Raw genomic sequence first — 21,610 nt, 5'->3', positions numbered from 1 at the left:
AAAGGTTAATTGTATGTTATGTGAACTTTGACTCCAATTTTTAAAAAGAAGTAAAAAGAATCTATCAAAGAGATGTATTTGCCCTTTGACTCAGCATCTCCACTTTAGGAATTTCTCCTATGGGCACACGGGAACACACAGGAAATGGAACACGTTCAAGGTTGGTCCCTGCAGCAGGTGTTTGAAAGATCAGACCGTTAAAGGAGAGACTGGGAATCTGGGGTTAATAGATGCGACCGATTGCCTTGGGAATGGATGAGCCACGAGGTCCTGCTGTGTAGCGCTGGGAATGATATCTAGCCCCTTATGATGGCGCATGAAGGAGGATAACGTAAGAAAAAGTGTAGATATGCATGTGTGATGGGGTCACCTTGCTGTACAGCAGAAAGTTGACAGGACACTGTAAACCAGGGATGATGGAAAAAATAAAAATCAGTAAAAAAAAAAAAAAAATCAGACGGTTAGAAAAAACCTAGATGTCCATCCATAAGGGGCCAGTTAAATAAGGGCAGTACAATTGCGAATTAAGACAGCTCTTAAAGAAAGACGCTCTCTGTGTACTCGCATGGGAAAAGCTCCTAGTTAAAGTGGTAAGTAGATACATTTGCCTGGAGTTCTCTGGTGGCCTAGCCGTTAAGGATCTGCTGTCATCACTGCTGTGGTGGCGGGTTCGATCCCTGGCCCCGGAATTTCAGGTGTGTGGCGGCCAACCCCCCCCCCAAAATATAGAGCAGAGCCTGTACTATGCTACCATTGGTGTAGAAAAACGGAAGAAGAAGGACAAAAGATCTCTTATAACACGGGGTGCATACCCTATGGGGAGAGAAACTGGGGGCCAGGGGGCAGGAGGGAGGACTTTTCAATATATATATATTTTTTTTCCTTTTTCAGCTATCTCCAGGGCCTATGGACGTTCCCAGGCCAGAGATCAAATCTGAGCCGCAGCTGCAACCTATGTCACAGCTGCAGCCACGCCTAGATCCTTAACCCATGCACTGGGCTGGGGATGGACCTGGCACCTCTAGAGAGACAAGCGGGGTCATGAACTCACTGAGCCATAGAGGGAACTCCTGTTTTTATTATTTTTGAATCTTGAATCATATGAATGTAGTATCTACTAGACAGGTAGGTAGGTAGATAGGTAGATAAATGCTATTTGAGGAGGAAGAAATAACCTAAACCAAAATCACCTTGGGCACAGAGACGTGAGAGGAGGGGAAGGCAGGAAGATGGGCTGGGCGAAGGGTTAGGGACTGAGGATTTCGGATGGAAGGAGAGTGGATATGGGGTGAGGGTCTGGATTTCTCCTCTGCATGACAGGTGCTTGTGGAGACCTGGTCCCAGTGAAGCCAGAGGGAGGAATCTGGGATCAGCAAGGAGAGAGGTGGGTCGAAAAGGGAAGAGGGGTATATGCAGGAAGTGCAGGGGTCTTCGGGGGGGGATGGGAGGGAGGAAGTTTCGGGGGTGCGGGCACCTGAGCAGATGGTTTTGGCCTTGGCTGAGATGGGCACAGAGGATGGTAGGTCTGGTGAAAGATGGCCAGGCCAGCTTTGCAAGTGTCAAGGGCTCATTTGTAGGGAGAAGCCTGAGCTGGGCTTAGAGGGGAGGAAGCTTCCACTGGGAGGAGGCGAGATGCATGAGGTCCTGGTGGGAAGGCCCGAGGGAGGGCTGGGAACCACAGTGCGGCTAAACATTTCATGTTCTTATGTTTCAGGCTTTCCCTCAATGGCTCTTTCTTTTTTTCTTTTTGGCTGTGCAAAGTTCCTAGGCCAGGGATTGAACCTGGGCCACAGCAGCAACCTGAGTCACAACAGTGACAATTCTGGGTCCTTAACCAGGAAACTTCAATCTTCTTAATCTTAGTAGATAATATCCAGTGTCCATGCAAGAATGAGGTGAAGAGAACTCATATATAGATTTCTCTCATGTATTGGTATAGTGTTTCTGGAGAGTAATTTAATATCAGTGCACACTTTTTTTTTTTCTTTTTGCCTTTTCTAGGGCCTCACCCGCGGCATATGGAGATTCCCAGGCTAGGGGTCCAATTGGAGCTGCAGGCGCCGGCCTATGCCAGAGCCACAACAACGCAGGATCTGAGCCGCGTCTGCCACCCACACCACAGCTCACAGCAACGCCAGATCCTTAACCCACTGAGCAAGGGCAGCGACCGAACCTGCAACCTCATGGTTCCTAGTCGGATTTGTTAACCACTGAGCCACGACGGGAACTCCTCAGTGTGCACCTGTTAACCCATCAGTTCCTACAGAAAGTCACGCATGTTCTCAAAAATATGCATAAAGATATTTTCTGAAGTATTGTTGTAGCAAAAATAGCAAACTCCATTCTATGGAATATCATGCAGCAATTAAAAAACATAGCATAGCTCTAGATGTGCTAATATTAAAAGATGACTATGATTTATTAAGTGAAAAGAAAGCAAATTATAGGAGACTATTTCAATTGTAGAGGAACTCTGTCCAAATTCATGCACAGAAATTTTGAAAAGATGCCACCCAGCTGTTGCCAGAGGTTCACTCTAGAGAGGATGGGGAGTGAGAAGGATGGAAATGTTTTGAAGGGGTTTTTCCTTTTTATACTTCTGTACCTTCATTTTTTTTTTTTAACACTAGATACCTTTTGTTTTGTTTTTTGGGTGTTTTTTTTTTGTTTGTTTTGTTTTGTTTTTTTTGTTTTTTTTGTTTTTTTTTTGCTTTTTAGAGCCATTCCCATGGCATATGGAGGTTCCCAGGCTAGGGGTCTAATTCGAGTAGGATGGGAACTCTTACTTTTATTTTTTTTTTTAAAGAGCCCCCATCCCCTGCATTTGGAAGTTTCCAGGCCAGGGAATGAGCCTGGGCAATAGCAGTGACCTGAGCTGCTGCAGTGGCAATGCTGGATCCTTAACCCTCTGTGCCACAAGAGAACTCCCACTTTACTTTTTTAATTTCAGAAATTAATAGGGGGAGTTCCTGTCGTGGCGCAGTGGTTAACGAATCCAACTAGGAACCATGAGGTTGTGGGTTCGGTCCCTGCCCTTGCTCAGTGGGTTAACGATCCGACATTGCCGTGAGCTGTGGTGTAGGTCGCAGACACGGCTCGGATCCCGAGTTGCTGTGGCTCTGGCATAGGCTGGCAGCTACAGCTCTGATTCGACCCCTAGCCTGGGAACCTCCATATGCCGCGGGAGCGGCCCAAGAAATAGCAAAAAGACAAAAAAAAAAAAAAATTAATAGGGGAGTTCCCATCGTGGCTTAGCGGAAACGAATCTCATTAGCATCCGTGAGGATGTAGGTTGCATCCCTGGCCTCACTCAGTGGGCTAAGTTCGCATTGCTGTGAACTGCGGTGTAGGTCGCAAATGTGGCTTAGATTCTGCGTTGCTGTGGCTGTGGTATAGGCCAGTGGTTATGGCTCAGATTCAAACCCTAGCCTGGGAACCTCCATACGCCACAGGGGACACCCTAAAAAGACAAAAAAAAAAAAAAAAAAGAAAAAAAAAGGATGCGAGTTCCCGTCGTGGCTCAGTGGTTAACGAATCCAACTAGGAACCATGAGGTTTTGGGTTCGATCCCTGGCCTTGCTCAGTGGGTTAAGGATCTGGCGTTGCTGTGAGCTGTGGTGTAGGTTGCAAGACGCGGCTCCCATCCCCCACTGCTGTGGCTCTGGCGTAGGCTTGGCAGCTGCAGCTCTAATTAGAGCCTTAGCCTGGGAACCTCCATATGCCTCGAGATCGGCCCAAGAAATGGCAAAAAGACAAACAAACAAACAAAAAGGAAAAAACAGAGAACACAACATCACGATGTAGTTGGGATGAAATAAGCAAATAAATGACAATGAGCTTCATAAAATGCTATACCAATATACAGAGGTTATTTTTATTGCATTTCATTTCCTTGGGGTCTAGGCCGCTGTCTTGTTCAGTCATCATATTTGCAGGAAGTTCATTCACATATTCATTCCTTCAACTTTATAGTAGAATGTGTTTCAAGAAAGTCAGGGATCTTATCCACGCCGCTCTCCTTTTATCCCCAAAGCTCGCAATAGCGCCCGGAGCTCCATAACTGTCCGCTGAATTAAAAACTTACAAATGTAACTCTCTGTACCAGACTAATTAGTTTTAGGACGAGACTGCAAAGGACAGGTATCAACCGACAATCATTTAGTGTATTCCCAGCCCAGTTAACGCTCAGCGCTGCGGTCCAGGCCTCAGGTCCTAAATCGCTAAATTCTCAGCACCGCTGGGGATAGCGACCTGGGTGAAGGTGTCCCACGCTCTAAAGCGGCGAGAGGGGTTGCTTAGCAACTAAAGCAAGGAGGCGGGCCGCAGTGCGCACGCGTTCACGTACCGCCGGTGGACGCCAACAGGGCGTTTGGCGCAGGCGCAGGCGGCGGCGGCCTCGGGGCGTCCGGGACCGGACGGTTGCTAGGGTGACAGGGATACAACATGGCGGCCGGATCCTAACGCTCTCCATGGTGGGACCACCGCGGAGGTCCTAGTTCGGGACCCCGCCTCCAAGAAGTGGGAGCCAGGGGCCGCCCTTTCTGTGCCCTTCTTCTCCGCCCAATATCCGCGAGGGGTAGTCGCCAGCCTCCGCATCCAGGATGAAGAGTTGAGTGGCGCCGGGGAGGGCGGGACGGGAGGGCGAGGGGCGGCGGGGGGCGTCGTCTGTCTGCGGCGGGCGGGGGCAGGCGCCGAGGGGGGGCGCCGCGCCTCCCTGGGGTGTCGCACCCGCGCCCCCGGGGGCGGCCCGCGGGGCGGGGGCTGGCTTCGGCCGGGGGGGCTCTCAGAGCGGCGCCTCGAGTCCGGCTGAGGCTTGTTGTGCGAAGTTTTGGGAGTTGAGTGAAAACACTTGTTTGTTAAACGCAGGCTTGACCTGAGGTCTCTTGCTGAACGTTGGGCCGTAGTGTGGTGAGCGGTTACAGGGTGGTTTTCTGCCTTTTCTGGACATCGGTGTAGTGGACAATTGAGAGGACAGCTGGGCTGTGTATTTTTTATGTTATTATTCCTTTTGGAACGGGCAGTCGTGTTTTTATCGGAACTGCCTCAGAGAAAGTATGAAACTACCTTTGAGCGAAATGAAAGGGTGATGCTGGGAAGTTGGGAAATGGGGTGGTCCATCCTTGAACACGTAAGGGGCAAGCATGTCACTGCTCTTCAGTTTGTGGATTATGGACAATCAAGGTGTAATCAACTGGAATGGGCTTACTCTTTTTTTCTTTTCTTTCTTTTTTTTTTTTCTTGCTTTACCGTCAGATGTGTCATTATGCTTGTGAGCCAGAAGTGCAGAAAAATTCCGACCTCTTTTGCTGTGAAAAGAGTAGATTTTGTTAGGTATAGTTACAGTGTTAAATTTACATTGTATCCTGATTGTCAGTTGGGTTATTTGTATATGATCTTTTACAAAGGTGTTTAAAACAATGAATTCATCTCATTCGTCCTTTCCAAAACATTCCTATTTTCTTTTGTTGGGTATTGTTTACATTTTTTTTTAATTAATGCACCCAACAGTAGTTAGAATACAAGGTCTACAAAAGGCTTTACATTTTTACTTAGTGCGGACTAATATACACATATTTTTTACTGTATGCCTTTTTCCCTTCCCAACTGTTTATTTTGAAAAATTTCTGGTCTACGGTAAAGTTTAGTACACTTTAGCAAGAAGAGTACACTGAATGCTCATACACACGTCACCTAGATGCACTGTTTTGCCTTACGTTTGTGTGCTCTTTCCCCTTTGCTCTGGCGTCTTCTCTTTCGCTCTAAATTATGTATTTATTTTTGCTTTCAAGTTGTAGACATCATTATGTTTCACCGCTAGTAATTCAGTAAGTATCTGCAAAGAACAAGAACTTTCTCCTACATAATCACAGTACCGTCAATGAAAATAATCAATAAGCAGTTAATAAGAAAGAATAGAAAAGAGTTTTGTTTTTTTTTGCTATCTCTTGGGCCGCTCCCATGGCATATGGAGGTTCCCAGGCTAGAGGTCTAATCGGAGCTGTACTCTCTGGCCTACCCCAGGGCCACAGCAATGCAGGATCCGAGCCAAGTCTGCAACCTACACCACAGCTCATGGCAATGCCGGATCGTTAACCCACTGAGCAAGGGCAGGGACCGAACCCGCAACCTCATGGTTCCTAGTCGGATTCGTTAACCACTGCGCCACGACGGGAACTCCTAGAAAAGAGTTTTGTGTGAGCCAAACTGAGGACTGGCCTGGAAGCCCATTTCCCAGATTACTCTGCACAACCGCTCGGGAGAAACAGGGTTTTCAGCACAGTTTTATATCTTGTCAGAACGAAGAACGTTAAACAAGGCAGGGTTACATTTCAAGGTTTAAAAAAAAAAAGGAACAGGCCAGCATTCAAGTTAACTCATGTATAAACCAGAATGACTTCTTTGTATCTCAATCTGTGAAAATTTTTTTTATCAGTACAAATGAGGTGTTGAAGAACTACTGTTGTATAATGTGCAGTCTTTGTCTCAGATTTTCCCAGTTATTACAATAATATCCTTTATAGGGAAATATGGTTTGTTCTGGCCATGCCCACAGCATGTGGAAATTCTTGCGCCAGGGACTGAACCCACACCACAGCTGTGGCCTGAGCTGCAGCAGTGACAATGCTGGATCCTCAACCCACTGTGCCATAGGGAAACTCCCCATTATAGGTGTTTTTCTTTGTTTGTTTTTATTGTTTTATTTTTAAATTATTTTTATTTTTTTTTGCCATTTCTTGGGCCGCTCCCACAGCATATGGAGGTTCCCAGGCTAGGGGTCCAATCAGAGCTGTAGCCGCCCGGCCTACACCAGAGCCACAGCAACGTGGGATCTGAGCCACGTCTGTGACCTACACCCCAGCTCAAGGCAACGCCAGATCCTTAACCCACTGAGCACGGCCAGGAATCGAACCCACAACCTCATGGTTCCTAGTTGGATTCATTAACCACTGAGCCACGACCAGGAACTCCCTGTTTGTTTGTTTTTAAAATGGCTGCACCCAAGGCATGATGTGGAAGTTTCTGGGCCAGGGATTGAATCTGAGCTGCAGCTGTGACCCTAACCACTGCAGTTGGGTCCTTAACCCACTCCTCCACCATGGGAACTCCCCATTATCTGACTCCAGGATCCCAGTCAGAAATCACAAATTGTGTATTGTTGTCTTATCTCTTTGGTCTCCTTTAACTGGGTACAGTGTCTCGCCTTCTGTGTCTTTGATGACAACGTTTTTCAAGAATCAACGCAAAACATGTGTTTTGCAGAATGTCCCTCAATTTGGATTTGTCTGATTGTGTCTTCATTGCTAGCTTTAGCGTAATAGTTTTTGTCAGAGGTGAAATTGTGTTCCTGTCACTCTGTCCCATCTAGAGTGCCTGATGTCAGCCTGTCACAGTCTTGTTGAAGCTAGTTTTGATCAATTGGTCATTCTGTTTATTCATTTTTGCCTCTTAGACCAAACTTCATGCCCCTCTTCCTAGAGTCAGCTGATCTTAACCAGTTTGCTTTGTCTGCGTATATATATTTTTAACATATATATATTCTTTTTCTCAAATTATCCTCCATCATGTTCCATCACAAGTGACTGGATATAGTTCCCTGTGCTACACAGCAGGATCTCGTTGCTAATCCATTCCAAAGGCAATAGTTTGCATCCATTAACCCCAGACTCCCCGTCCCTGCCACTCCCTCCCCCTTGGCAACCACAAGTCTGTTCTCCAAGTCTATGAGTTTCTTTTCTGTGGAAAAGTTCATTTGTGCCGTATATTAGATTCCAGATATGTGATAGCATGTGGTATTTCTTTCTCTTTCTGACTTACTTCACTTAGTCTGAGAGTCTCTAGTTCCATCCATGTTGCTGCAAATGGCATTATTTTGTTCTTTTTTATGGCTGAGTAGTATTCCATTGTGTCTGTATAGCACATTTTCCTAATCCATTCATCTGTCAGTGGACATTTAGATTGTTTCCATGTCTTGGCTGTTGTGAATTGAACTGCAGTGAACATACAGGTGCATGTATCTTTTCCAGTGAAAGTTTTGTCCAGGTCTATGCCCAAGAGTGGGAGTGCTGGGTCATGTGGTAGTTCTATATTTAGTTTTCTGAGATGCCGCCACACTGTTTTCCATAGTTGTTGTACCAGTTTACATTCCCACCAACAGTGCGGGAGGGTTGGTTCGCTTGTCTCCACACCCTCTCCAGCATTTGTTGTTTGTGAATGATGGCCATTCTGACAGGTGTGAGGTGGTACCTCATGGTAGTTTTGATTTGCATGTCTCTAATGATCAGTGATGTTGAGCATTTTTTCAGGTTTCAGTCCTGATCATTAATTAAGTCCTTAACAGTAGTTAACAATGGAGAAACCAGGAGTTCCCGTCGTGGCTCAGTGGTTAACGAATCTGACTGGGAACCATGAGGTTGCGGGTTCGATCCCTGGCTTGCCCAGTGGGTTAGGGATCCGGCGTTGCCGTGAGCTGTGGTGTAGGTTGCAGACGTGGCTTGGATCCCGCGTTGCTGTGGCCCTGGCGTAGGCCGGAGACTATAGCTCTGATTAGACCCCTAGCCTGGGAACCTCCATATGCCGAGGGAGCGGCTCTAGAAATGGCAAAAAGAAGAAACAAAAAACAGTGGAGAAACCATTCTAGAACAGGAAGTCACAGAGACAGCCAAGGACGTAGATTGAACAGGCAGAGTGTGTAAGGGTGAAGCTGGCTCATAGCTTGAGGCCACTGAGTGGGGCTGGGAGTACGAGGTTGTCATACTGGTCTTTATTTCCGGGTTTTCTAGATGTATTTTCTTACCCGTTTTCTAGGCGGTGCCCAAGTGTTTGGGGGTGTGTTGGTCATTCTGTGGGTTATGCCTGGCCTCCTCCTCTTTGTTCTGTGTCATCTGCGGAGCAGTGAGCAAGGGGTGACGGCTGTCGTTGTTGAGAGCCTGGGCTTTGGAGCCAGCAGACAGCTTCCTCTGGCAGGTTACTGACCTTTCTTCTCTTATGCAGGTTTTCTTCATCTGTCTGGTTTTCTGTTGCTGCGTAACAAATCGCCCCAACTTCATGGCCTAAAAAACAACCATTATTCCCTCTCGTGGTTCTGTGAGTTGCCTGGACCCAGCCAGGCAGGTTTGGAGTCTCTTGCGGTTGCAGTTCCGTGGTGGCTGGAGCAGGGGTCATCTCACAGGTGTCCCCCCTCACGTGTCTGGCTGGCTGTGCACCGGGACCTCAGCGTGGGCCGTCAGCCAGGACACGAGGCTCACAACCCTCACAACATGGCATTGTGTTCTGAGAATGAGCATCCTAGGAGTTGGAGGTGGAAGCAGCATCACCTTATCTGCTCCAGCCGCAGACGTGGCATGACCTGCCGTGTCCCCCAGGTTTGAGAGGGGAGAACAGAGATCTCACCCCTGCGGAGGAGTAACAAAGACACATAGTAAGAGGGAGATAATCTGTGTGCACCTTGGAGCCTAGTGTCTGGTCCGAGGTGAACGAGCTTATGATTTGCTATCCCAGGAGGTGGAGGCGGGAACGTAGAAGAGGAAAGGGTGACAAGCATCAGTCACATCCCTACTTTGAAAAAATTTACCCTTTCCTAAATCTAGTGGGAGTATCAATTTATTTCCTGTCTGAACTTTTAAATGAATTATTCAAAAAATATCTATATAAAGGAAAAAGCCCTATATGTTCTAAAGGCAGTAATAGAGAGAATTTTAAAAATTATCTGTCATAATTGCAGTGGGGTGTAAGCTTTCTGTCCCTCATAAATGTCAGTTTTTGTTCCTTTTGTCTTTTTAGGGCCACACCTGCGGCATATGGAGGTTCCCAGGCTAGGGGTTGAATCAGAGCTGTAGCTGCTGGCCTACATCATAGCCACAGCAACGCCAGATCTGAGCCACGTCTGCAACCTGCACCACAGCTCACAGCAACGCTGGATCCTTAACCCTATGAGAGAGGCCAGGGATCGAACTCGAAATCTCATGGTTCCTGGTCAGATTCATTTCTGCTGCACCATGGTGGGAACTCCCTAAATGGCATTATTTTTATAGAGTCAGAATTGCAAGATACTTGGAGTCCCCATTGTGGTGCAGTGGAAATGAATCCAACTAGTATCCATGAGGACATGGGTTCAATCCCTGGCCTTGCCTAGTGGGCCAAGGAGCTAGCATTGCTGTGAGCTGTGGTGCAGGTCACAGGTGTGGCTTGGATTCCGTGTTGCTGTGGCTGTGGTGTGGGCCAGCAGCTGTAGCTCTGATTCAACTCCTTGCCTGGAACTTCCATATGCTGCAGGTGTGGCCCAAAAAAAAGCAAAAAAAAAAAAAGAAAAAGAAAAAGAAAGAAAAAGTTGCAAGATACCTTAAAAATCTTATTCCATCCTTTCCTTCCAAGCGTGCTTATCACCTTTGTTTCTATAAATAGATGCATCAACTAGCAACTTTCCTTTTCTTTTTAAAGCCACACCTGCAGCATATGAAGTTCCTAGGCTAGGGGTCAAATTGGAGCTGCACCTGAGGCCCATGCTACAGCCACAGCAACGCAGGATTCGAGCCACATCTGCGACCGACACCACAGCTTGTGGCAATGCCAGATCCTCAACACGCTGAGTGGCTGGAGGCCAGGGATTGAACCTGCACCCTCATGGACATGATGTGGGCTTCTTCGCCCGCTGAGCCGCAATGGGAACTCCAACTTTTTCTTTTTAAAGAAAACAAAAGTAAGTAAAAGTGAGACTGGCTTTGTGATAAGTTCAGACAGTGAAAGGTTCTAAGTTAGTCTCACATTAGTCTCAGGACCCTTACTTACTTGGCAGAATCAGTCCTGGATAACATTTTCTTAGAGGTGCTTGCACACATTTCCTGTGCATATCGTGTGTGTGTGTGTGTGTGTGTGTGTGTGTGTGTGTGTGTGTGTGAATATGTATTTGTTCTGAAACTGGATGTGATTATATTAAATATGTTGTCTGTAACTTGTTAGGATGATGCTCCAATGAGATTTTTTTTTTTTAATGCGGCATATGGAAGTTCCTGGGCTGGGAATTGAATCCCAGCTGTAGCTGGGGCAATGCCGGATCCTTTAACCCACTTCGCCGGGCTGGGTGTGGGACGGATGCCTCTTCCTCAGCTACCCAAGCTGCTGCATTTGGGTTTTTTGTCTTTTGTCTTTTTTGTTGTTGTTGTTGTTGCTATTTCTTGGGCCGCTCCGGCGGCATATGGAGATTCCCAGGCTAGGGGTTGAATCAGAGCTGTAGCCACCAGCCTACGCCAGAGCCACAGCAACGCCGGATCCGAGCCGCGTCTGCAACCTACACCACAGCTCACGGCAACGCTGGATCCTTAACCCACTGAGCAAGGGCAGGGACCGAACCCTCGACCTCATGGTTCCTAGTCGGATTCGTTAACCACTGCGCCATGACGGGAACTCCTGCATTTGGGTTTTTAACCCATTGTGCCACAGCGGGAGCTCCAAAAATGTTTTGAGCATAGATCTTTGAGTAATTCTTCATGTTTCTCAGTGGCATACATTCCTAGCCATCGACTTACTGGGCTAAAGGGTGCAATTTAAATTTTAAAATATTATGAGTTTTTTTAAAGTATAACTTTTTTTTTTTTTAGAGTCAAACCTGCAGCATATGAAAGTTCCCAGGCTAGGAGTCAAATTGGAGCTGCAGCTGCTGGCCTCCAACGCAGCCACAGCGACGTGGGATCTGAGTCGCGTCTGCAGCCGGAACCCTAACCCACTGAGCAGGGCCAGGGATTTAACCTGCATCCTCATGGTTACTAGTGGGGTTCGTAACCTGCTGAGCTACAGTGGGAACTCCTTTTTTAAGTGTAATTGACGCACAGCGTAGTAACGCAGTATTTATATCGGTATGAAATGATCATTTTTATGAGTTTATGGGTAATTTTACGTCCTTTCATGTTTTCATGATGATGTGTAATTCAAGTCACAATTTTCCTCACTACACCAAGTAATTAACCTTCTTTATTGAAGGTTCCTGACTTAGTAATTTGGTTTGAATGACTTAATCTCTCGAAGAGAGTGGAAATTAGAAACAAATCTTCTTCCATTTAGAGTCTAGTTGAGAGGTGTACTCAGCAATTAACCTCCCATTTCTCTTCATCTTCCACTGCTGAAGCCCCATAGTTCTGATGCTTGTCACCCACCTTGATTAAACTCTTTAGAAACAGTGCTTGAATACAAATGTTTGGAATCGAGTGCAACAAGTTTTGAATTTCACAGGAAGTGAACTTGAATGCAGCTTTCACACTTTAAATAAGGCTTAAATGTCACTTAAAACAAGTCTTGGTTTGGTAAAAGTGAATAGAATCTTAATTACTGTGAATGGACTTGCTTATCCTTCTTGTTCTGTCTGCCCTTTTCACATAGCTGTGTTATTTGAACTTTTCTTTGTCCTTCAGTCAGTTGCTGCAACATGCGGCAGCTTGGTGTGGGATCTCAAGACCAGGGTAGAACCCCGGCCACAGCAGTGAAAGCACCTAGCCCTAACCACTAGACCACCAGGGAACTCCCTTGGCTTGTTTGTTTTTTTCTTTTTTAGGGCCGCACCCACAGCGTATGGAGGTTCCCAGGCTAGAGGTCGAATTGGAGCTTCAGCTGCCAGCCTACACCACAGCCACAGCCATGCCAGATCTGAGTCACGTCTTCGACCTACACCACAACTCATGGCAATGCCAGATCCCCGACCCACTTGAGTGAGGTCAGGGATCGAACCCTCGTCCTCATGGATTTTAGTTGGATTCATTTCTGCTGCACCTTGGACGGAACTGCTTGGGCTTGTTTTTTGTTTGTTTCTTTTTTTTTTTTTTAGGGCTGCACCCTCGGCACATGGAAGTTCCCAGGCTGGAGGTCGAATTGGAGCTCCAGCTGCTGGCCTACACCACAGCCACAGCAACTCAGGGTCTGAGCCGTGTCTGCGACCTACACCACAGCTCATGGCAGTGCCAGATCTCCTACCCAAGGTGAGGGGTCGAACCGAGTCCTCGCGGATGTTAGTTGGATTCATTTCCCGCTGCACCCCAGACGGGCGCTCCCTGGGCTTGTTTTGTTGCTTGTTGATGCCTTCTCTTCGCACTAATGTGGGGCGGGATTTTTTTCTCTGTGCCCTTCCCAGCTTTGTGTTCATCTTCAGCTTTCTTACTTAACATTAAAGGCCTGCGAAAACATGCCAGGTCCTGTTGGAGACAATAGGAAGATACTTCTCCTCAGTGTGTTTTCCTGGGGGTGTTTCTCTCTCTCGCCCCTGCCTTCATCCTTGTTTTATACCCAGACCTGCTGTCTCGGTGAGAGCCGTGGAGGAAACAAGTCACCACAGCCGTCTCCTGGGCCACGGGGTTTATTGATCTTTGCAGTGCATGGCGCAGGGCTTGGTGCATAGCTGGTGCCTTTATTGGCGTCCACAGTGATGCAGTCGTACTGCCGGAGCTGTTTGGCTCCTTGAGGCTGAAGTACAGCATCAATTGCATTGGGGGGGGCGGGTCCCAGGACCACCACCCCTGGTTCCGTGATTTGCTAGGAGGACTCACAGGACTCAGGATGTGTTCTGACTCATGGCTGCAATTTACTGCAGTGAGAGGATTCAGGGAAAAGTCAGCAAAGGAAAAAGGGCTCAGAGCAAAGTCTAGAGGAAATGGGGTACACACTCCCTGGGGAGCCACACGGGACACACTTCGTTCTTCTAGCAACGAACTGTCACAGCACGTGTGAGATGTTTTCTCTAAGGGAAGCTCCCGGTGCCCAGGAGTCTTATGGGGAACTGATGCGGAAGGCACCCCTGCCCGGAGCATGGCGAACCCTCCGGCTCCAGAAGGAGGCAGCGGCCGCCTAACCCCCACTGCCTGCCGCAGCTGTTCAGGCGCAGGGACTGCTCTACCCAGAGGGAGGCGGCCTGTCCCAGGATCCGGGTTCCCCGAGGCGGCCAAGGGCCGGCCTCGGAGCAGGCCTTTGTCAGGAGGCAGCCGTGGGAACGCGCCTCTGCACGACGATGGGCGGTGTCCCCTTTCCGAGGAAGTGCTGGGTGTTCCGGTCGGGTCCGTCCAGAAGGAAAGCCAAGGTGGTGCTTTGTCAGGACGCGTGCGCTTGGCTGGGTCAGGACAGGCTTCCCGAGGGCAGAGGGATGCGTTTCTCAGAAAGGTCAGGCCGGTTAAATTTGCCCGTCAAGTGTCAAGTTTGGAGGCTCCTCAAGAAACTCGGCAAGGATGTTTTATTAAGTTCCAAACTGGGCAAATAAGTAGTGAGTCCCAGGGCCTGTATGTGGGTCCGTTTTTTGTTTGTTCGTTTGTTTTTTTGTCCTTTTAGGGCCACACCCCTGGCGTATGGAGGTTACCAGGCTACTGTCAAAGTGTCATATCAGAGCTGTAGCTTCTGGCCTACACCACAGCCACAGCCATGCTGGATCCTTAACCCACCGAGCAAGCTCGGGGATCGAGCCTGCGTCCTCGTGGGTGATGGTCAGAGTCGTTTCGGCTGAGCCCTGATGGGAATTCCCTGGGTCAGTTTGTTTTGAAGAAGCTTCTCTGGGAGACACCGAGCAATCTTCCTTGGCTGGTTCCAGGCCTTTGGGGGCAGGTTACCGGCTTTAGAGAGGCTCGGGGGTTTAGTTTAAGCCCTGGGTGTCAAGCAGGTTATAGCTTCTGGCTTTTGTCAGAAGGGGTCCAGCTCTTCCACGGTGAGGACTCCGCGGGGGCCGGTCCCCGCTTGCTCAAGCCAGCGTCTCTTGGAGGTGGGGGTGGGGGAGAGCTGTAAACTGGCAGCGTCGCTTGAGATCCTGCCTTGCTGGCAGCGAGGTCAGGTCGTTTTTATTCGGGAGCCCTGGTTAAGAGGGATTCAGTCGCTCAGTTGAAGGTCTTCAGGTGGGGGCCTGGGGCAGCCGCGGGAGGGGTGGTCTGGTTGCGCACAGCACAGCCTCCTGCGGGGCCCCGGGGCCCTGGGGACACCTGCAGCTTCAGGGGCAGGCGCTGAGCGATCCCGGGTCAGACATCCTGCCCTTCACCGCCCCCCGCGTCTCCTCAGTTGATTTGCTCACGGAGCCCCTTCTGTGGAATGCCCATTAGTGTTGGGGCTGCTGGTGTTTTGTGGAACTCAGTTTGGAAAATGCCAGAGCTTCCGCCCCCCTCGGGTAGGCTTCCCTGCTGCCGACCTGCAGGCATCACGAGGCCAGGCTTCCGTCACCGTGTTTGCTGAAGGCGGCGCTTTGGAATATGGGTTTCCTTACGCATGAATGGACGGGTTTAATGCTAAAATAATGTCCATTGCCCGCAGCGTTCTTTGCTTCTGCTGTTGTTTCTTTGTGTTTCCTTGTCCTGGTGTGATGTATTTTATCTGCAGCTCTTGTGAGTTGCCAGGACCCGGTCATACTAGTTTGGGGCTGGCAGTCCTTCCCATGGGGTCTTCATTTGGGACAGAGCCACCATCCGGGAAATGGGATGGAGACCTGCTTCAGGGACCAGAAGAGGCTCCCCGGAGCTGCCGACACCAAAGTCGTCTTGTCCTCCTGCTAGGGGGTCAGTGGAGGAGTGTACGCGGCCCCCACGCTTTGTCCTCATTCGGGAGATTGTTTCAGCCCGCTTCCGCTGCGCTTCCCGTGATGGCGATGTGTGGTGACAGTCAGTTAAGGGTGAGCTTGAGAACAGGAAAACTCTAGAGCAGGAAGGCTGGGCCCCCGGGGAGCCGGAACTGTGGTCAAGGATCCAGCAGCGGAGTTGGTGGAGGTGCGGATGCTGCCCTTCATCTGATCGCTGTTTTCTTTGTGTCTTTCCCTGAATATACTCTTCTGCTCGTTCCTAACTGGGCCTCCCTTTTTTTCTTGCAATTTTAAAATGTTGGAGTATGACATCCATCCAGAAAACTGCACGCATTATAAGTACAAGTGGGCGAATTTTCAGGAAGGGAACATGTGCACATAACCTGCTCCAAGATCAAGAAACAGCATTCCCTGTATCCTGCAAGTCCCCTTGGGCCCCTTCTAGTCACGTCGCCTCCCAAGGGTAACCACTGTTCTGACCCTGACACCACAGATTTGTCTGTTTTAATAGCTTTATTGTGATATAATTTACATGCTATAAAGTCCAGTGCCTGTTTTTTTTTTAGCTGAGCGGTGCGCCCGTCATCCTAACCTGTTAAAACACTTCCATCACTTCCATCGTCTCCGTGGCAGTTGGCACCACTGCCCCAGGTCCCCATTACCGCCCCCCCAACTCCTGGCAAGCCCTCATCTACTCTCTGTGTCTGTGGATTTGCCTATTCTGGGCATTTCATGTACAGGGCCTTTTGTCCTTGGCTTCTTCTACTTGTCGGCATGTTTCCGTGTTGTTGCATGTGCCTGTGGCTGAGTAATACTCCATTGGCCGGACAGACCATGTTTTGTTTGTCCATCAACTGATGGACATTTGTGTTGTTTCCACCTTTGACTCCTACGAGCAGTGCTTCCAGGAACATTCGTGTGCGGGTTAATATTTGGACATAGATTTTCATTTTTCTTGAGTATATATGCAGCAGTGGAATTCTGGATCACATGTTAATCACTCTGTTTAATATCCGGAAGAATTGCTGAACTATTTCCCATCGCAGGTGCACCACTTTGCATTTCCACCAAGGATGCACCAGAGTTCTCACTTACCCACATCCTCACCAACACGGGTTATTCTCTTTTTGCATCTAGCCCTTCTAGTGGGTATGAAGTGCTGTCTTATGTTTTCTTTCTTCTTTATTGAAGTATAGTTGATTTACAAAGTTGAGTTAATTTCTTTCTTTCCTTCTTTTTTTTTTTTTGTCTTTTTGCCTTCCAGGGCCGCTCCCGCGGCATATGAAGGTTCCCAGGCTAGGGGTTGAATCAGAGCTGTAGCTGCTCTGGCCTATGCCAGAGCCACAGCAACGTGGGATCCGAGCCGCGTCTGCGACCTGCACCACAGCTCACAGCAACGCCGAATCGTTAACCCACTGAGCAAGGCCGGGGACCGAACCCACAACCTCATGGTTCCTAGTCGAATTCGTTAACCACTGAGCCATGATGGGAACTCCAGTTGTGTTAATTTCTGCTGCACAGCAAAGTGACTCCGTTATAATATATATACATTTTTTAAAATATTCTTTTTGGAGTTCCTGTTGTAGCTCAGTGGTTAACGAATCCGACTAGGAACCATGAGGAGCGGGTTCAATCCCTGGCCTCGCTCAGTGGGTTAAAGATCTGGCGTTGCCATGGCTGTGGTGTAGGTCGCAGACGCGGCTCGGATCCCTCATTGCTGTGGCTGTGGCGTAGGCTGGAGGCTACAGCTCCGGGTGGACCCCTAGCCTGGGAACCTCCATATGCTGCAGGTGCGGCCCTAAAAGACAAAAAAAAAATTCTTTTCCATTGTGGTTTATCATAGGATGTCTTATGTTTTTGTTATTTTTAGTTTTCTTGTAAACTATTTTTATTTCATGGATTGCCAGTTTCTTTGAGATGAATATTGTATGAAAATAAATACACTTAGCTTTTAATTTCAAAATCCATTTTCCTTAAAGGAATCACAAAGACAATATCTCTTCCCCTTAAATTGTCTTTAATTACTTAACAGATTAATGCATATACAGAGTGTGACAGTAAAAAGCACAGATGACATACAGTGAAGAGGGAATCTCCCTTCTACTCCTGCTCCCAGCCCCCTGCCTCCCGCCCCCCCAGGTGCCCCCCCAGGTACCCACTGTGGCACGTCCTTGTGTTCCTTGTAGTTCCTTCTGTACATAAATGAGCACACACGTGTGAGAGTGTATATTCGTTTTTTTACTGCTGTTGTAACAAATTGTCGCAAACCCAGTGGCTTAAAACAGCGCATCGTAAATGACCTCCCTGGACTAGGTTGCTGCCAGGTGTTGGGGAGACTCTGCTCCCTGGGCTTGTCCAGCTCCTCGAAGCCCCTGTACCCTGATGGCTGCCCCCTCCTCTGCCTGGCGCTGCCGCTGCTCAGCGCCCGGTGCCTGGCTGCAAGGCCGTCTCGTCTCCGTTCAGCAACGAGGTCGGCCCTTGAACAACCTTGGCCGTTGATTCTGTCTGGCCAGGCAGCCTGACACTCACAGCTTCCAGGATTAGAACACGGACGTTGCGGGGGTGGGGTGGGGGTGTTATTCGGCCCGACACGGTGTATAAACGCTTTGTAAAAAAGGACTGTCACCGTAGTGGACACACTGTCCTTTAATGTGTCCTTTTCATCTAGTAAAACATCCGGACAGGGTGCTCCCGTCAGGAGGCAAATCCAGCCCTGTCCCTCTTTATCTGCCACGTGATGGTCCTTTGCATGGCTTTCTCATCGTTATTTACCATTTTTAGGGTGTTTCTTGAGGTGCTAGAGGCTCACATTTTTACTTGGTCAAATCAGCCTTTCCAGAGACTTCTTACATTGTGATGCTTAGGATGAGTTTTTCCTGTGATGAGAAGAATTGGTGTTTTCCCTGGATTATGAAAGATACCAGGTGCATTCGCTGTTAAATCCCTCGGGCTGCTGCAACGGTTTGTCACGCATTCGGAGGCTGATACAACAGAAGTTCGTCCTCTCGGGGTCCTGGGGCCGGAAGTCTGGACTCCGCAGCCGCAGGGCCGCGACCCTCCCCAGGCTCCGGGCCGCACCTTCCTGCCTCCTCCCGCCTCTGGGGCGGCCTGCGCGCCGTGGCCTGTGGCCGCATCGCTCTGGTCCCTGCCTCTGTCCCCACGTGGCCTCCTCTTCCCTGTCTGTGTGTTTCCTTCTCATTGTGGAAAAAAAATCACATAACCTGAGACCTGCCCTCTTACTACGTTTTTACGTGGGTGGTAGTTTTCACTGTCCGCGCATTGCTGTCCAGCAAAGCTCTGGAAGCTTTTAGTCTTGCGTGGCTGACACTCTGTGCCCGTTCAGTCACAGGCCCCATCTCCCCTCCTCCAGCCCCTGGAACCACCCTCCCGCTCTCAGTGTGTCGCTTACAAGGACCCTTGTCGCTGGATTTGGGACCCACCCAGGTCATCCCGCTGTGCCCGTTTCAAGATCCTTTCCTTATTATCTGCAGACACCGTGCTTCACACTCGCAGGTTCTGGGGCTCGGGACAAGGACGTGTCCTTTGGGGACCACCCGCCTCCCCATGTCCTCAGTGCCTTTTCCTCCCTAGAAATCATCTTTGGAAAATAAGTTTTTTTGCGAGAAGCTTGAACAGTTCTGTTCTTGGATCATTCTCTTCGGGAGTTTTTCAGCATCTGCTGTGTGCACAGCAGTCAGAGGTCTTACTCCCGCCCGTGGCCGTTGCTCGTCTGGTGGGTGTGTGGTATTTTGAATGGTCTAACATGGTTAGGTGCTGTTTTGAGGGAAAAGTATTTTTTCCAGTTTTTACAAATATATAATTACAAATAGAATTTTCTCATTTTGCATGGCCTGGAGTTAAGATTCTTGAAAATACACACTGAAATTGATGGTTATTTTTAGAATGAAAAGTAGCATTAAAGTCAGTGTTATCTATATATTAGCTTTTATAAGTAAGAATAATACCATACCAAGCACCCTGTATTAGTAAAACTGGGAAGGTGTGTACTAACTCTGTAATGAACCATTGGCCCTGGGCTTCCCAACGTGTTTTTGTGGAGAGTGCCAGATGGCAAGGCCGAGTCATCTTGTTTGCTGCTTGTTCAGAAAGTGCTGGGCCGTTGGCCCTAAAGCAATCTGTTGTGTGTGCAGGTGTCATATGGGCCCATCCAGTCACCCCCACGGGACTTCAGGGCAGCGGGAGCCAGTGCCGATCTGCCGATGCTCTTATGCTTGGCGGGACTGTGAGAAATGAAGTCCTTTGTCTCTGACCCAGGAGTCCACGTCTTCTGCCAGCACCATGAAATGGTGGCAGGCTGTGACAGCTTACAAGTGGGATAAAAATTTTAGGCAAATACAGATATTAGTTCAGAAAAATTTTTGTGTAGCTTGAATTTTTGTAGCTAAAGTCACTGAATGTTTATTAAGAGCTGATTTTTTAATATGGTATCTTACAAATACAAATTCTCAAAAGTCTGTTCTATAAATGACGCTATTTATGTATCAGGTGTACTAGGATAATGCTTACTAGGAGCTGTAATGGATGAACCCCCCCACCCCCAGTCTCAGGGGCTTTACGTAGGAAAGGCATTTTTTTCTTTTCTTTTTTGGCTGCCCTGAAACATTTGGAGTCCCTGGCCAGGAGTCAGATCTGAAGCGCAGTCACAACCTAAGCCGCAGCTGTGGCAACACCGGATCCTTATCCACTGTGCCCGGCCAGGGGTCGAACCTGTATCCCAGTGCTTCTAAGATGCCGCCAATCCCATCGCGCCACAGCGGGAACTCCAAGAAAGGCACTTTTCTTGTTGGTGTCAGTGTCCTGTGTGGGTGTTCCTGGTTGCCAGTTTTTCCTGGTGGCTTTTCCACCGTCTTTCTCTCACGGCTTCCAGGTCTCCGGGGGTCATTTGTTTTCTGGCTCGTCACGGAGGGTCGCCTGGAGGAGGTTTGGGGCCTGCTCTTTCTTTTAACTTTTTATCATGGAAAATTGAAAGCATATCAGAAGTGGGGAGTAGAATGGACACCCATGGTAGATCGGTCACCTAGCTTCAACAGTGATCAGCATTTGTCATTTTACCCCCACTACTTTTTTCCCCTAGAGTCTTCATTTTCTCTTGTTGTTTTAAATAAACTACACATTTATTATGGGATAGATCTGACTTAGACAGCGAGATACTCGGAGCGAGCCACGAATTGTGTGTGTGTGTGTGGGGGCGGATCTTTGAGGATGTTATTTTTAAGAATCCCTCTATCTGTGTCATTCTTTTCAATGTATTTGGTATATTCCATTATATAGAAATATCATATTTAATTTATCCACTTTTCTGTTTGGGGCCGTTGGTTTTTTCCTGTTACATAATGTTGCGCTAACATCTCATATCATGTATAGTTGAGCAAGTATTTTTCGCAGGGTAAGTTGTAGAATTGGAATTGCTGGGTTAAGGAATGTGGACATCTTAAATATTTAATAGATATTGGCAAATTGCCTCTAAAATAACTATTCCAGTTTATCCTTCTGGCAGAAGTGGATGGGAATGTTTTTAAAGTCCTTATCTGTTAGCGAAAAATACTGAAGTATTTCCAGTTGAAATGATAGATTTGCTTTAAAACCCAATGCATTCCCATCCAGGCATAATTTACTTTGGGGGGGGATGTTTTTTAGAAATGAAATTTGAAAGAATTTGCACAAGGTAGACACCTGCTCTGTGTATAGGAGGTGTTGAAGACGAGGCCCCTCTGGAGCAGCTCGGTTCAAAAGCCTGCTCTGTGTTAACCCGGGTTCGGGGATTGAAGGTGCTGGCCTCTTCCGTCCAGGCGCAGTTAGTTGACTGGGTTTCTGATCTGGTTGCTTCTGGTCAGCTCCACACTCGAGGTGCTTTTCCAAACACTCCTCAAGCCTCTCACTGCTTTTTGGCCTTGCTCTCCTGCTTCTCCGTCTCAGTCTATGGGGTTCGGTGGAGCAAGGGCCTGGGCGGGGGAGGAGAAGGGGGTGACTGGCTCCCGCGATCTCGTCTGACTGTCGGGCCTGCTGTCTTGGCAGAAGCTCTTCCACCCCAGGGAGACTTGGGCTCGCACAGCCTTTCTCCTTCCT

The 21,610-nt window shown here is 48.4% G+C and overlaps 1 protein-coding gene across 4 annotated transcripts in view; it reads left to right on the top strand.

The window, feature by feature from the left end:
- Window positions 1-3,846: 3,846 nt before the first annotated feature.
- MOK (MOK protein kinase) overlaps window positions 3,847-21,610 on the top strand; it is a 59,323-nt gene continuing 41,559 nt past the window's right edge. Inside the window, exon 1 of one of the 4 annotated variants that reach the window (XR_002341105.1) lies at window positions 3,847-4,472. Coding sequence is in view for 1 of the 4 variants with exons in the window: in XM_003128742.4 (XP_003128790.1) it covers window positions 4,602-4,608 (7 nt within the window). In the remaining 3 variants the exon portion in view is untranslated. Of the gene's footprint in view, window positions 4,609-21,610 lie in introns of all 4 variants that reach the window. The other 3 variants (XR_002341104.1, XM_003128742.4, XR_002341106.1) reach the window with 3 other exon arrangements.

The sequence above is a fragment of the Sus scrofa genome, unplaced genomic scaffold (genome assembly GCF_000003025.6).
Source record: "Sus scrofa isolate TJ Tabasco breed Duroc unplaced genomic scaffold, Sscrofa11.1 Contig1914, whole genome shotgun sequence".
In the NCBI taxonomy this organism is placed as follows: Eukaryota; Metazoa; Chordata; class Mammalia; order Artiodactyla; family Suidae; genus Sus; species Sus scrofa.
The sequence above is the reverse complement of the archived record's forward strand: the minus strand, read 5'-3'. Positions and strand labels throughout refer to the sequence as shown.